Source organism: Anomaloglossus baeobatrachus, chromosome 6, assembly GCF_048569485.1.
Source record: "Anomaloglossus baeobatrachus isolate aAnoBae1 chromosome 6, aAnoBae1.hap1, whole genome shotgun sequence".
Classification (NCBI taxonomy): domain Eukaryota; kingdom Metazoa; phylum Chordata; class Amphibia; order Anura; family Aromobatidae; genus Anomaloglossus; species Anomaloglossus baeobatrachus.
The window spans coordinates 24,854,370-24,869,735 of record NC_134358.1 but is presented as its reverse complement, the minus strand read 5'-3'; the positions used below and the strand labels follow the sequence as shown (position 1 = coordinate 24,869,735).

The 15,366-nt window shown below is 45.9% G+C and overlaps 1 protein-coding gene across 1 annotated transcript in view; it reads right to left on the bottom strand.

Moving 5' to 3' along the window:
* Positions 1–15,366, bottom strand: part of TRAPPC9 (trafficking protein particle complex subunit 9) — a 707,343-nt gene that overhangs the window by 453,325 nt on the left and 238,652 nt on the right. The window contains exons 18-19 of the mRNA XM_075352837.1: positions 989–1,131; positions 679–789 (exon numbers count right to left, since the gene is read on the bottom strand). Coding sequence (XP_075208952.1) covers positions 679–789; positions 989–1,131 — 254 coding nt within the window. The remainder of the gene's footprint in view (positions 1–678; positions 790–988; positions 1,132–15,366) is intronic.

Below are 15,366 nucleotides of genomic sequence, written 5' to 3'. Positions count from 1 at the left end.
TAACCAGTGCCAGGACTCTGCCCTCTATAACCAGTGCCAGGACTCTGCCCTCTATAACCAGTGCCAGGACTCTGCCCTCTATAACCAGTGCCAGGACTCTGCCCTCTATAACCAGTGCTAGAACTCTGCCCTCTATAACCAGTTTCAGACTCAGCCCTCTATAACCAATACCAGGACTCTGCCCTCTATAACCAGTGCCAGTGAGTTTCCTCTACAAATAGTGCTAGCACTGTGCCTCTATATACAGTATATACAGTGTGAGTATAGTGCCAGCACTGTGCCTCTATATACAGTATATACAGTGTGAGTATAGTGCCAGCACAGTGCCTCTATATACAGTATATACAGTGTGAGTATAGTGCCAGCACTGTGCCTCTATATACAGTATATACAGTGTGAGTATAGTGCCAGCACTGTGCCTCTATATACAGTATATACAGTGTGAGTATAGTGCCAGCACTGTGCCTCTATATACAGTATATACAGTGTGAGTATAGTGCCATTTTTCACTTTGCCACAGTGGATAATAAATGACAACTTTCTTTTCCCATGCAGCCTCCACTAGGGGGATCTACTGAGTCCATCGATTTCAATGCGATTAATATACAGAAACATGCAATAAGCCCCTTTATGTGCCGACCCCTCTACCACGCCCAGGTCGGGGTCCGCAGCACTCACCGCTGGCATTCTCCAGCGTGCAGGATCAGATCCTCGTTGTCTTTGGCGCTGATGGCGAGCTCGTGCTCTGTAGAATTGTAGACATCGAGGAGCAGATGACATTGTCTTGTGCTGGGGATAAAGAAGGACACAAGCATCAATGGCGTGTTCCTGAAATCTCGGTGCATATTGGGGGAAATACGTCTTTTTTAGGACTTTTTACTCCAGCAATTGAGGCAATTTTTATACTTGTATTTTTTTCTCCGTGTGGGATAAGTAATTGTACTGTCTCCACTGATGGATGCAGGGATTCGGGGCGCAGGAGCCTCACCTGGTCGCCGGCAGCGTGCTGACCCGCGTGAAGAACACGGACGGCTCCACGTCCACATGGAGGCCCAGAGAGATGTTCCTGTAATAACCCTCCGCGTGACCCGGGCCTCCCGAATATTTGAAATTCAAGACTCCTTCAAGTGTCTGTGGAAGCAAGAGCGGAGAATAACATCACTTTGCATTGATTTCGCCGCGGGGCAAGGGCGACTGCCGCCTTATAATTATGACTCATATAAGGAGCAATTTGTATATATTGAGTCATCATACTTCATAAAAAATTACCCTGAACGAAACTCTCTAAGCTAAGAACGGTTTTATGTCCAGAAGCAGAAAGGATTCTTTACAGTAAAAGCACTGTGATTTTGAAAGATGTTTCTAGAAGAACTTTTGGGCCCAAACATTGCATCACTACTTCACTACTAGTATAGATAGTGAATGGAGCGGTACTGATCATGTGTGACCACCACTAGTATAGATAGTGAATGGAGCGGCACTGATCATGTGTGACCACCACTAGTATAGACAGTGAATGGAGCGGCACTGATCATGTGTGATTACCACTAGTATAGACAGTGAATGGAGCGGTACTGATCATGTGTGATCACCACTAGTATAGATAGTGAATGGAGCGGTACTGATCATGTGTGACCACCACTAGTATAGACAGTGAATGGAGCGGCACTGATCATGTGTGATCACCACTAGTATAGACAGTGAATGGTGCGGTAATGATCATGTGTAATCACCACTAGTATAGACAGTGAATGGGGCGGCACTGATCATGTGTGACCACCACTAGTATAGACAGTGAATGGAGCGGTACTGATCATGTGTGATCACCACTAGTATAGACAGTGAATGGAGCGGCACTGATCATGTGTGATCACCACTAGTATAGACAGTGAATGGAGCGGTACTGATCATGTGTGATCACCACTAGTATAGATAGTGAATGGAGCGGTACTGATCATGTGTGACCACCACTAGTATAGATAGTGAATGGAGCGGCACTGATCATGTGTAATCACCACTAGTATAGATAGTGAATGGAGCGGCACTGATCATGTGTAATCACCACTAGTATAGACAGTGAATGGAGCGGTACTGATCATGTGTGATCACCACTAATATAGACAGTGAATGGAGCGGTACTGATCATGTGTGACCACCACTAATATAGACAGTGAATGGAGCGGTACTGATCATGTGTGACCACCACTAATATAGACAGTGAATGGAGCGGTACTGATCATGTGTGACCCCCACTAGTATAGATAGTGAATGGAGCGGCACTGATCATGTGTGATCACCACTAGTATAGACAGTGAATGGAGCGGTACTGATCATGTGTGACCACCAGTAGTATAGACAGTGAATGGAGCGGCACTGATCATGTGTGATCACCACTAGTATAGACAGTGAATGGAGCGGTACTGATCATGTGTGAGCACCACTAGTATAGACAGTGAATGGAGCGGCACTGATCATGTGTGATCACCACTAGTATAGACAGTGAATGGAGCGGTACTGATCATGTGTGACCACCAGTAGTATAGACAGTGAATGGAGCGGCACTGATCATGTGTGATCACCACTAGTCTAGACAGTGAATGGAGCGACACTGATCATGTGTGATCACCACTAGTATAGACAGTGAATGGAGCGGCACTGATCATGTGTGACCACCACTAGTATAGATAGTGAATGGAGCGGCACTGATCATGTGTGACCACCACTAGTATAGATAGTGAATGGAGCGGCACTGATCATGTGTGACCCCCACTAGTATAGATAGTGAATGGAGCGGCACTGATCATGTGTGACCCCTACTAGTATAGATAGTGAATGGAGCGGCACTGATCATGTGTGACCACCACTAGTATAGACAGTGAATGGAGCGGTACTGATCATGTGTGACCCCCACTAGTATAGATAGTGAATGGAGCGGCACTGATCATGTGTGACCACCACTAGTATAGACAGTGAATGGAGCGGTACTGATCATGTGTGATCACCACTAGTATAGACAGTGAATGGAGCGGCACTGATCATGTGTGATCACCACTAGTATAGACAGTGAATGGAGCGGCACTGATCATGTGTGATCACCACTAGTATAGACAGTGAATGGAGCGGCACTGATCATGTGTGATCACCACTAGTATAGACAGTGAATGGAGCGGCACTGATCATGTGTGATCACCACTAGTATAGATAGTGAATGGAGCGGCACTGATCATGTGTGATCACCACTAGTATAGACAGAGAATGGAGCGGTACTGATCATGTGTGATCACCACTAGTATAGACAGTGAATGGAGCGACACTGATCATGTGTGATCACCACTAGTATAGACAGTGAATGGAGCGGTACTGATCATGTGTGATCACCACTAGTATAGACAGTGAATGGAGCGGCACTGATCATGTGTGATCACTACTAGTATAGACAGTGAATGGAGCGGTACTGATCATGTGTGACCACCACTAGTATAGACAGTGAATGGAGCGGTACTGATCATGTGTGACCACCACTAGTATAGATAGTGACTGGAGCGGCACTGATCATGTGTGATCACCACTAGTATATACAGTGAATGGAGCGGCACTGATCATGTGTGACCACCACTAGTATAGACAGTGAATGGAGCGGTACTGATCATGTGTGATCACCACTAGTATAGACAGTGAATGGAGCGGCACTGATCATGTGTGATCACCACTAGTATAGATAGTGAATAGAGCGGTACTGATCATGTGTGATCACCACTAGTATAGACAGTGAATGGAGCGGCACTGATCATGTGTGGTCACCACTAGTATAGACAGTGAATGGAGCGGCACTGATCATGTGTGACCACCACTAGTATAGATAGTGAATGGAGCGGCACTGATCATGTGTGACCACCACTAGTATAGACAGTGAATGGAGCGGCACTGATCATGTGTGATCACCACTAGTATAGATAGTGAATAGAGCGGTACTGATCATGTGTGATCACCACTAGTATAGACAGTGAATGGAGCGGCACTGATCATGTGTGGTCACCACTAGTATAGACAGTGAATGGAGCGGCACTGATCATGTGTGACCACCACTAGTATAGATAGTGAATGGAGCGGCACTGATCATGTGTGACCACCACTAGTATAGATAGTGAATGGAGCGGCACTGATCATGTGTGATCACCACTAGTATAGATAGTGACTGGAGCGGCACTGATCATGTGTGATCACCACTAGTATAGACAGTGAATGGAGCGGAACTGATCATGTGTGATCACCACTAGTATAGATAGTGACTGGAGCGGCACTGATCATGTGTGATCACCACTAGTATAGACAGTGAATGGAGCGGCATTGATCATGTGTGATCACCACTAGTATAGACAGTGAATGGAGCGGCATTGATCATGTGTGACCCCCACTAGTATAGACAGTGAATGGAGCGGCACTGATCATGTGTGATCACCACTAGTATAGACAGTGAATGGAGCGGTACTGATCATGTGTGACCCCCACTAGTATAGACAGTGAATGGAGCGGCACTGATCATGTGTGATCACCACTAGTATAGACAGTGAATGGAGCGGCATTGATCATGTGTGATCACCACTAGTATAGACAGTGAATGGGGCGGCACTGATCATGTGTGATCACCACTAGTATAGACAGTGAATGGAGCGGCACTGATCATGTGTGATCACCACTAGTATAGACAGTGAATGGAGCGGCATTGATCATGTGTGATCACCACTAGTATAGATAGTGAATGGAGCGGCACTGATCATGTCTTATCACCACTAGTATAGACAGTGAATGGAGCGGTACTGATCATGTGTGATCACCACTAGTATAGACAGTGAATGGAGCGGTACTGATTATGTGTGATCACCACTAGTATAGACAGTGAATGGAGCGGCACTGATCATGTGTGAGCACCACTAGTATAGACAGTGAATGGAGCGGCACTGATCATGTGTGATCACCACTAGTATAGACAGTGAATGGAGCAGCACTGATCATGTGTGACCACCACTAGTATAGACAGTGAATGGAGCGGCACTGATCATGTGTGACCACCACTAGTATAGACAGTGAATGGAGCGGCACTGATCATGTGTGACCACCACTAGTATAGACAGTGAATGGAGCGGCACTGATCATGTGTGAGCACCACTAGTATAGACAGTGAATGGAGCGGCACTGATCATGTGTGATCACCACTAGTATAGACAGTGAATGGAGCAGCACTGATCATGTGTGACCACCACTAGTATAGACAGTGAATGGAGCGGCACTGATCATGTGTGACCACCACTAGTATAGACAGTGAATGGAGCGGTACTGATCATGTGTGACCACCACTAGTATAGACAGTGAATGGAGCGGCACTGATCATCTGTGACCACCACTAGTATAGATAGTGACTGGAGCGGCACTGATCATGTGTGATCACCACTAGTATAGACAGTGAATGGAGCGGCACTGATCATGTGTGATCACCACTAGTATAGACAGTGAATGGGGCGGCACTGATCATGTGTGATCACCACTAGTATAGACAGTGAATGGAGCGGTACTGATCATGTGTGACCACCACTAGTATAGATAGTGAATGGAGCGGTTCTGATCATGTGTGACCCCCACTAGTATAGACAGTGAATGGAGCGGCACTGATCATGTGTGATCACCACTAGTATAGACAGTGAATGGAGCGGCACTGATCATGTGTGACCCCCACTAGTATAGATAGTGAATGGAGCGGCACTGATCATGTGTGACCACCACTAGTATAGACAGTGAATGGAGCGGTACTGATCATGTGTAATCACCACTAGTATAGACAGTGAATGGAGCGGCACTGATCATGTGTGACCACCACTAGTATAGATAGTGAATGGAGCGGCACTGATCATGTGTGATCACCACTAGTATAGACAGTGAATGGAGCGGCACTGATCATGTGTGACCACCACTAGTATAGACAGTGAATGGAGCGGCACTGATCATGTGTGACCACCACTAGTATAGACAGTGAATGGAGCGGCACTGATCATGTGTGACCACCACTAGTATAGACAGTGAATGGAGCGGTACTGATCATGTGTGATCACCACTAGTATAGATAGTGAATGGAGCGGCACTGATCATGTGTGAGCACCACTAGTATAGATAGTGAATGGAGCGGTACTTATCATGTGTGATCACCACTAGTATAGACAGTAAATGGAGCGGTACTTATCATGTGTGACCACCACTAGTATAGACAGTGAATGGAGCGGCACTGATCATGTGTGATCACCACTAGTATAGACAGTGAATGGAGCGGCACTGATCATGTGTGATCACCACTAGTATAGACAGTGAATGGAGCGGTACTGATCATGTGTGATCACCACTAGTATAGATAGTGAATGGAGCGGCACTGATCATGTGTGACCACCACTAGTATAGACAGTGAATGGAGCGGTACTTATCATGTGTGATCACCACTAGTATAGACAGTGAATGGAGCGGTACTTATCATGTGTGACCACCACTAGTATAGATAGTGAATGGAGCGGTACTGATCATGTGTGACCACCACTAGTATAGACAGTGAATGGAGCGGTACTGATCATGTGTGACCACCACTAGTATAGACAGTGAATGGAGTGACACTGATCATGTGTGATCACCACTAGTATAGACAGTGTATGGAGCGACAGTGATCATGTGTGATCACCACTAGTATAGACAGTGAATGGAGCGGCACTGATCATGTGTGATCACCACTAGTATAGACAGTGAATGGAGTGACACTGATCATGTGTGATCACCACTAGTATAGACAGTGAATGGAGTGACACTGATCATGTGTGATCACCACTAGTATAGACAGTGTATGGAGCGACAGTGATCATGTGTGATCACCACTAGTATAGACAGTGAATGGAGCGGCACTGATCATGTGTGATCACCACTAGTATAGACAGTGAATGGAGCGGCACTGATCATGTGTGACCACCACTAGTATAGACAGTGAATGGAGCTGGACTGATCATGTGTGGTCACCACTAGTATAGACAGTGAATGGAGCGGTACTGATTATGTGTGATCACCACGAGTATAGACAGTGAATGGAGCGGTACTGATCATGTGTGATCACCACTAGTATAGACAGTGAATGGAGCGGTACTGATCATGTGTGACCACCACTAGTATAGACAGTGAATGGAGCGGTACTGATCATGTGTGACCACCACTAGTATAGACAGTGAATGGAGCGGCACTGATCATGTGTGATCACCACTAGTATAGACAGTGAATGGAGCGGTACTGATCATGTGTGATCACCACTAGTATAGACAGTGAATGGAGCGGCACTGATCATGTGTGATCACCACTAGTATAGACAGTGAATGGAGCGGCACTGATCATGTGTGATCACCACTAGTATAGATAGTGAATGGAGCGGTACTGATCATGTGTGATCACCACTAGTATAGACAGTGAATGGAGCGGTACTGATCATGTGTGATCACCACTAGTATAGACAGTGAATGGAGCGCTACTGATCATGTGTGACCACCACTAGTATAGACAGTGAATGGAGCGGCACTGATCATGTGTGATCACCACTAGTATAGACAGTGAATGGAGCGGTACTGATCATGTGTGATCACCACTAGTATAGACAGTGAATGGAGCGACACTGATCATGTGATCACCACTAGTATAGACAGTGAATGGAGCGGTACTGATCATCTGTGACCACCACTAGTATAGACAGTGAATGGAGCGGTACTGATCATGTGTGATCACCACTAGTATAGACAGTGAATGGAGCGGCACTGATCATGTGTGATCACCACTAGTATAGACAGTGAATGGAGCGGCACTGATCATGTGTGATCACCACTAGTATAGACAGTGAATGGAGCGGCACTGATCATGTGTGACCACCACTAGTATAGACAGTGAATGGAGCGGCACTGATCATGTGTGATCACCACTAGTATAGATAGTGAATGGAGCGGAACTGATCATGTGTGATCACCACTAGTATAGACAGTGAATGGTGCGGCACTGATCATGTGTGATCACCACTAGTATAGACAGTGAATGGAGCGGCGCTGATCATGTGTGATCACCACTAGTATAGACAGTGAATGGAGCGGTACTGATCATGTGTGATCACCACTAGTATAGACAGTGAATGGAGCGGCACTGATCATGTGTGATCACCACTAGTATAGACAGTGAATGGAGCGGCATTGATCATGTGTGATCACCACTTGTATAGACAGTGAATGGAGCGGCACTGATCATGTGTGACCACCACTAGTATAGACAGTGAATGGAGCGGCATTGATCATGTGTGATCACCACTAGTATAGACAGTGAATGGAGCGGCACTGATCATGTGTGATCACCACTAGTATAGACAGTGAATGGAGCGGCACTGATCATGTGTGATCACCACTAGTATAGACAGTGAATGGAGCGGCACTGATCATGTGTGACCACCACTAGTATAGACAGTGAATGGAGCGGCACTGATCATGTGTGACCACCACTAGTATAGACAGTGAATGGAGCGGTACTTATCATGTGTGATCACCACTAGTATAGACAGTGAATGGAGCGGCACTGATCATGTGTGATCACCACTAGTATAGACAGTGAATGGAGCGGCACTGATCATGTGTGATCACCACTAGTATAGACAGTGAATGGAGCGGTACTGATCATGTGTGATCACCACTAGTATAGACAGTGAATGGAGCGGTACTGATCATGTGTGATCACCACTAGTATAGACAGTGAATGGAGCGGCACTGATCATGTGTGATCACCACTAGTATAGACAGTGAATGGAGCGGTACTGATCATGTGTGATCACCACTAGTATAGACAGTGAATGGAGCGGCATTGATCATGTGTGACCACCTCTAGTATAGACAGTGAATGGAGCGGCACTGATCATGTGTGATCACCACTAGTATAGACAGTGAATGGAGCGGCACTGATCATGTGTGATCACCACTAGTATAGACAGTGAATGGAGCGGCACTGATCATGTGTGATCACCACTAGTATAGACAGTGAATGGAGCGGTACTGATCATGTGTGATCACCACTAGTATAGACAGTGAATGGAGCGGTACTGATCATGTGTGATCACCACTAGTATAGACAGTGAATGGAGCGGCACTGATCATGTGTGATCACCACTAGTATAGACAGTGAATGGAGCGGTACTGATCATGTGTGATCACCACTAGTATAGACAGTGAATGGAGCGGCACTGATCATGTGTGATCACCACTAGTATAGATAGTGAATGGAGCGGCACTGATCATGTGTGATCACCACTAGTATAGATAGTGAATGGAGCGGTACTGATCATGTGTGATCACCACTAGTATAGACAGTGAATGGAGCGGCACTGATCATGTGTGATCACCACTAGTATAGACAGTGAATGGAGCGGCACTGATCATGTGTGATCACCACTAGTATAGACAGTGAATGGAGCGGCACTGATCATGTGTGATCACCACTAGTATAGACAGTGAATGGAGCGGCACTGATCATGTGTGACCACCACTAGTATAGACAGTGAATGGAGCGGTACTGATCATGTGTGATCACCACTAGTATAAACAGTGAATGGAGCGGTACTGATCATGTGTGATCACCACTAGTATAGATAGTGAATGGAGCGGAACTGATCATGTGTGATCACCACTAGTATAGACAGTGAATGGAGCGGCACTGATCATGTGTGATCACCACTAGTATAGACAGTGAATGGAGCGGCGCTGATCATGTGTGATCACCACTAGTATAGACAGTGAATGGAGCGGTACTGATCATGTGTGATCACCACTAGTATAGACAGTGAATGGAGCGGTACTGATCATGTGTGATCACCACTAGTATAGACAGTGAATGGAGCGGTACTGATCATGTGTGATCACCACTAGTATAGATAGTGAATGGAGCGGTACTGATCATGTGTGATCACCACTAGTATAGACAGTGAATGGAGCGGTACTGATCATGTGTGATCACCACTAGTATAGATAGTGAATGGAGCGGTACTGATCATGTGTGATCACCACTAGTATAGACAGTGAATGGAGCGGTACTGATCATGTGTGATCACCACTAGTATAGACAGTGAATGGAGCGGTACTGATCATGTGTGATCACCACTAGTATAGACAGTGAATGGAGCGGTACTGATCATGTGTGATCACCACTAGTATAGATAGTGAATGGAGCGGAACTGATCATGTGTGATCACCACTAGTATAGACAGTGAATGGAGCGGCACTGATCATGTGTGATCACCACTAGTATAGACAGTGAATGGAGCGGCGCTGATCATGTGTGATCACCACTAGTGTAGACAGTGAATGGAGCGGTACTGATCATGTGTGATCACCACTAGTATAGACAGTGAATGGAGCGGCACTGATCATGTGTGACCCCCACTAGTATAGACAGTGAATGGAGCGGCATTGATCATGTGTGATCACCACTTGTATAGACAGTGAATGGAGCGGCATTGATCATGTGTGATCACCACTTGTATAGACAGTGAATGGAGCGGCACTGATCATGTGTGATCACCACTAGTATAGACAGTGAATGGAGCGGCACTGATCATGTGTGATCACCACTAGTATAGACAGTGAATGGAGCGGCACTGATCATGTGTGATCACCACTAGTATAGACAGTGAATGGAGCGGCACTGATCATGTGTGATCACCACTAGTATAGACAGTGAATGGAGCGGTACTGATCATGTGTGATCACCACTAGTATAGACAGTGAATGGAGCGGTACTGATCATGTGTGATCACCACTAGTATAGACAGTGAATGGAGCGGCACTGATCATGTGTGATCACCACTAGTATAGACAGTGAATGGAGCGGTACTGATCATGTGTGATCACCACTAGTATAGACAGTGAATGGAGCGGTACTGATCATGTGTGACCACCACTAATATAGACAGTGAATGGAGCGGCACTGATCATGTGTGATCACCACTAGTATAGACAGTGAATGGAGCGGTACTGATCATGTGTGATCACCACTAGTATAAACAGTGAATGGAGCGGTACTGATCATGTGTGATCACCACTAGTATAGACAGTGAATGGAGCGGTACTGATCATGTGTGATCACCACTAGTATAGACAGTGAATGGAGCGGCACTGATCATGTGTGACCACCACTAGTATAGACAGTGAATGGAGCGGCACTGATCATGTGTGATCACCACTAGTATAGACAGTGAATGGAGCGGTACTGATCATGTGTGATCACCACTAGTATAGACAGTGAATGGTGCGGCACTGATCATGTGTGACCACCACTAGTATAGACAGTGAATGGAGCGGCACTGATCATGTGTGATCACCACTAGTATAGACAGTGAATGGAGCGGTACTGATCATGTGTGATCACCACTAGTATAGACAGTGAATGGAGCGGTACTGATCATGTGTAATCACCACTAGTATAGACAGTGAATGGAGCGGTACTGATCATGTGTGATCACCACTAGTATAGACAGTGAATGGAACGGCACTGATCATGTGTGATCACCACTAGTATAGACAGTGAATGGAGCGGTACTGATCATGTGTGATCACCACTAGTATAGACAGTGAATGGAACGGCACTGATCATGTGTGACCACCACTAGTATAGATAGTGAATGGAGCGGTACTGATCATGTGTGATCACCACTAGTATAGACAGTGAATGGAGCGGTGCTAATCATGTGTGATCACCACTAGTATAGATAGTGAATGGAGCGGTACTGATCATGTGTGATCACCACTAGTATAGACAGTGAATGGAGCGGCACTGATCATGTGTGATCACCACTAGTATAGATAGTGAATGGAGCGGTACTGATCATGTGTGATCACCACTAGTATAGACAGTGAATGGAGCGGTACTGATCATGTGTGATCACCACTAGTATAGACAGTGAATGGAGTGACACTGATCATGTGTGATCACCACTAGTATAGACAGTGAATGGAGCGGCACTGATCATGTGTGACCACCACTAGTATAGACAGTGAATGGAGCGGCACTGATCATGTGTGACCACCACTAGTATAGACAGTGAATGGAGCGGCACTGATCATGTGTGACCACCACTAGTATAGATAGTGAATGGAGCGGCACTGATCATGTGTGATCACCACTAGTATAGACAGTGAATGGAGCGGCACTGATCATGTGTGATCACCACTAGTATAGACAGTGAATGGAGCGGCACTGATCATGTGTGACCACCACTAGTATAGACAGTGAATGGAGCGGCACTGATCATGTGTGATCACCACTAGTATAGATAGTGAATGGAGCGGCACTGATCATGTGTAATCACCACTAGTATAGACAGTGAATGGAGCGGTACTGATCATGTGTGATCACCACTAGTATAGACAGTGAATGGAGCGGTACTAATCATGTGTAATCACCACTAGTATAGATAGTGAATGGAGCGGCACTGATCATGTGTAATCACCACTAGTATAGACAGTGAATGGAGCGGTACTGATCATGTGTGATCACCACTAGTATAGACAGTGAATGGAGCGGTACTGATCATGTGTGATCACCACTAGTATAGACAGTGAATGGAGCGACACTGATCATGTGTGATCACCACTAGTATAGATAGTGAATGGAGCAGTACTGATCATGTGTGATCACCACTAGTATAGACAGTGAATGGAGCGGCACTGATCATGTGTGATCACCACTAGTATAGATAGTGAATGGAGCAGTACTGATCATGTGTGATCACCACTAGTATAGACAGTGAATGGAGCGGCACTGATCATGTGTGACCACCACTAGTATAGACAGTGAATGGAGCGGCACTGATCATGTGTGATCACCACTAGTATAGACAGTGAATGGAGCGGCACTGATCATGTGTGACCACCACTAGTATAGACAGTGAATGGAGCGGCACTGATCATGTGTGATCACCACTAGTATAGACAGTGAATGGAGCGGCACTGATCATGTGTGACCACCACTAGTATAGATAGTGAATGGAGCGGCACTGATCATGTGTGATCACCACTAGTATAGATAGTGAATGGAGCGGCACTGATCATGTGTGACCACCACTAGTATAGACAGTGAATGGAGCGGCACTGATCATGTGTGATCACCACTAGTATAGATAGTGAATGGAGCGGCACTGATCTTGTGTGATCACCACTAGTATAGATAGTGAATGGAGCGGCACTGATCATGTGTGATCACCACTAGTATAGACAGTGAATGGAGCGGCACTGATCATGTGTGATCACCACTAGTATAGACAGTGAATGGAGCGGCACTGATCATGTGTGACCACCACTAGTATAGATAGTGAATGGAGCGACACTGATCATGTGTGATCACCACTAGTATAGATAGTGAATGGAGCGACACTGATCATGTGTGACCACCACTAGTATAGATAGTGAATGGAGCGACACTGATCATGTGTGATCACCACTAGTATAGATAGTGAATGGAGCGACACTGATCATGTGTGACCACCACTAGTATAGACAGTGAATGTTGCGGCACTGATCATGTGTGATCACCACTAGTATAGACAGTGAATGGAGCGGCACTGATCATGTGTGACCACCACTAGTATAGACAGTGAATGGAGCGGCACTGATCATGTGTGATCACCACTAGTATAGACAGTGAATGGAGCGGCACTGATCATGTGTGATCACCACTAGTATAGACAGTGAATGGAGCGGCACTGATCATGTGTGACCACCACTAGTATAGATAGTGAATGGAGCGGCACTGATCATGTGAGATCACCACTAGTATAGATAGTGAATGGAGCGGCACTGATCATGTGTGATCACCACTAGTATAGATAGTGAATGGAGCGGCACTGATCATGTGTGATCACCACTAGTATAGACAGTGAATGGAGCGGCACTGATCATGTGTGATCACCACTAGTATAGACAGTGAATGGAGCGGCACTGATCATGTGTGACCACCACTAGTATAGATAGTGAATGGAGCGGCACTGATCATGTGAGATCACCACTAGTATAGATAGTGAATGGAGCGGCACTGATCATGTGTGACCACCACTAGTATAGATAGTGAATGGAGCGGCACTGATCATGTGTGATCACCACTAGTATAGACAGTGAATGGAGCGGCACTGATCATGTGTGATCACCACTAGTATAGACAGTGAATGGAGCGGCACTGATCATGTGTGATCACCACTAGTATAGATAGTGAATGGAGCGGCACTGATCATGTGTGATCACCACTAGTATAGACAGTGAATGGAGCGGCACTGATCATGTGTGACCACCACTAGTATAGACAGTGAATGGAGCGGTACTGATCATGTGTGATCACCACTAGTATAGACAGTGAATGGAGCGGTACTGATCATGTGTGACCACCACTAGTATAGATAGTGAATGGAGCGGTACTGATCATGTGTGATCACCACTAGTATAGACAGTGAATGGAGCCGTACTGATCATGTGTGATCACCACTAGTATAGACAGTGAATGGAGCGGTACTGATCATGTGTGATCACCATTAGTATAGACAGTGAATGGAGCGGTACTGATCATGTGTGATCACCACTAGTATAGACAGTGAATGGAGCGGTACTGATCATGTGTGATCACCACTAGTATAGACAGTGAATGGAGCGGTACTGATCATGTGTGATCACCACTAGTATAGATAGTGAATGGAGCGGTACTGATCATGTGTGATCACCACTAGTATAGACAGTGAATGGAGCGGCACTGATCATGTGTGATCACCACTAGTATAGACAGTGAATGGAGCGGCACTGATCATGTGTGATCACCACTAGTATAGACAGTGAATGGAGCGGTACTGATCATGTGTGATCACCACTAGTATAGACAGTGAATGGAGCGGTACTGATCATGTGTGATCACCACTAGTATAGACAGTGAATGGAGCGACACTGATCATGTGTGACCAACACTAGTATAGACAGTGAATGGAGCGACACTGATCATGTGTGATCACCACTAGTATAGACAGTGAATGGAGCGACACTGATCATGTGTGACCACCACTAGTATAGACAGTGAATGGAGCGGCACTGATCATGTGTGATCACCACTAGTATAGACAGTGAATGGAGCGGCACTGATCATGTGTAATCACCACTAGTATAGATAGTGAATGGAGCGGCACTGATCATGTGTGATCACCACTAGTATAGACAGTGAATGGAGCGGCACTGATCATGTGTGATCACCACTAGTATAGACAGTGAATGGAGCGACACTGATCATGTGTGACCACCACTA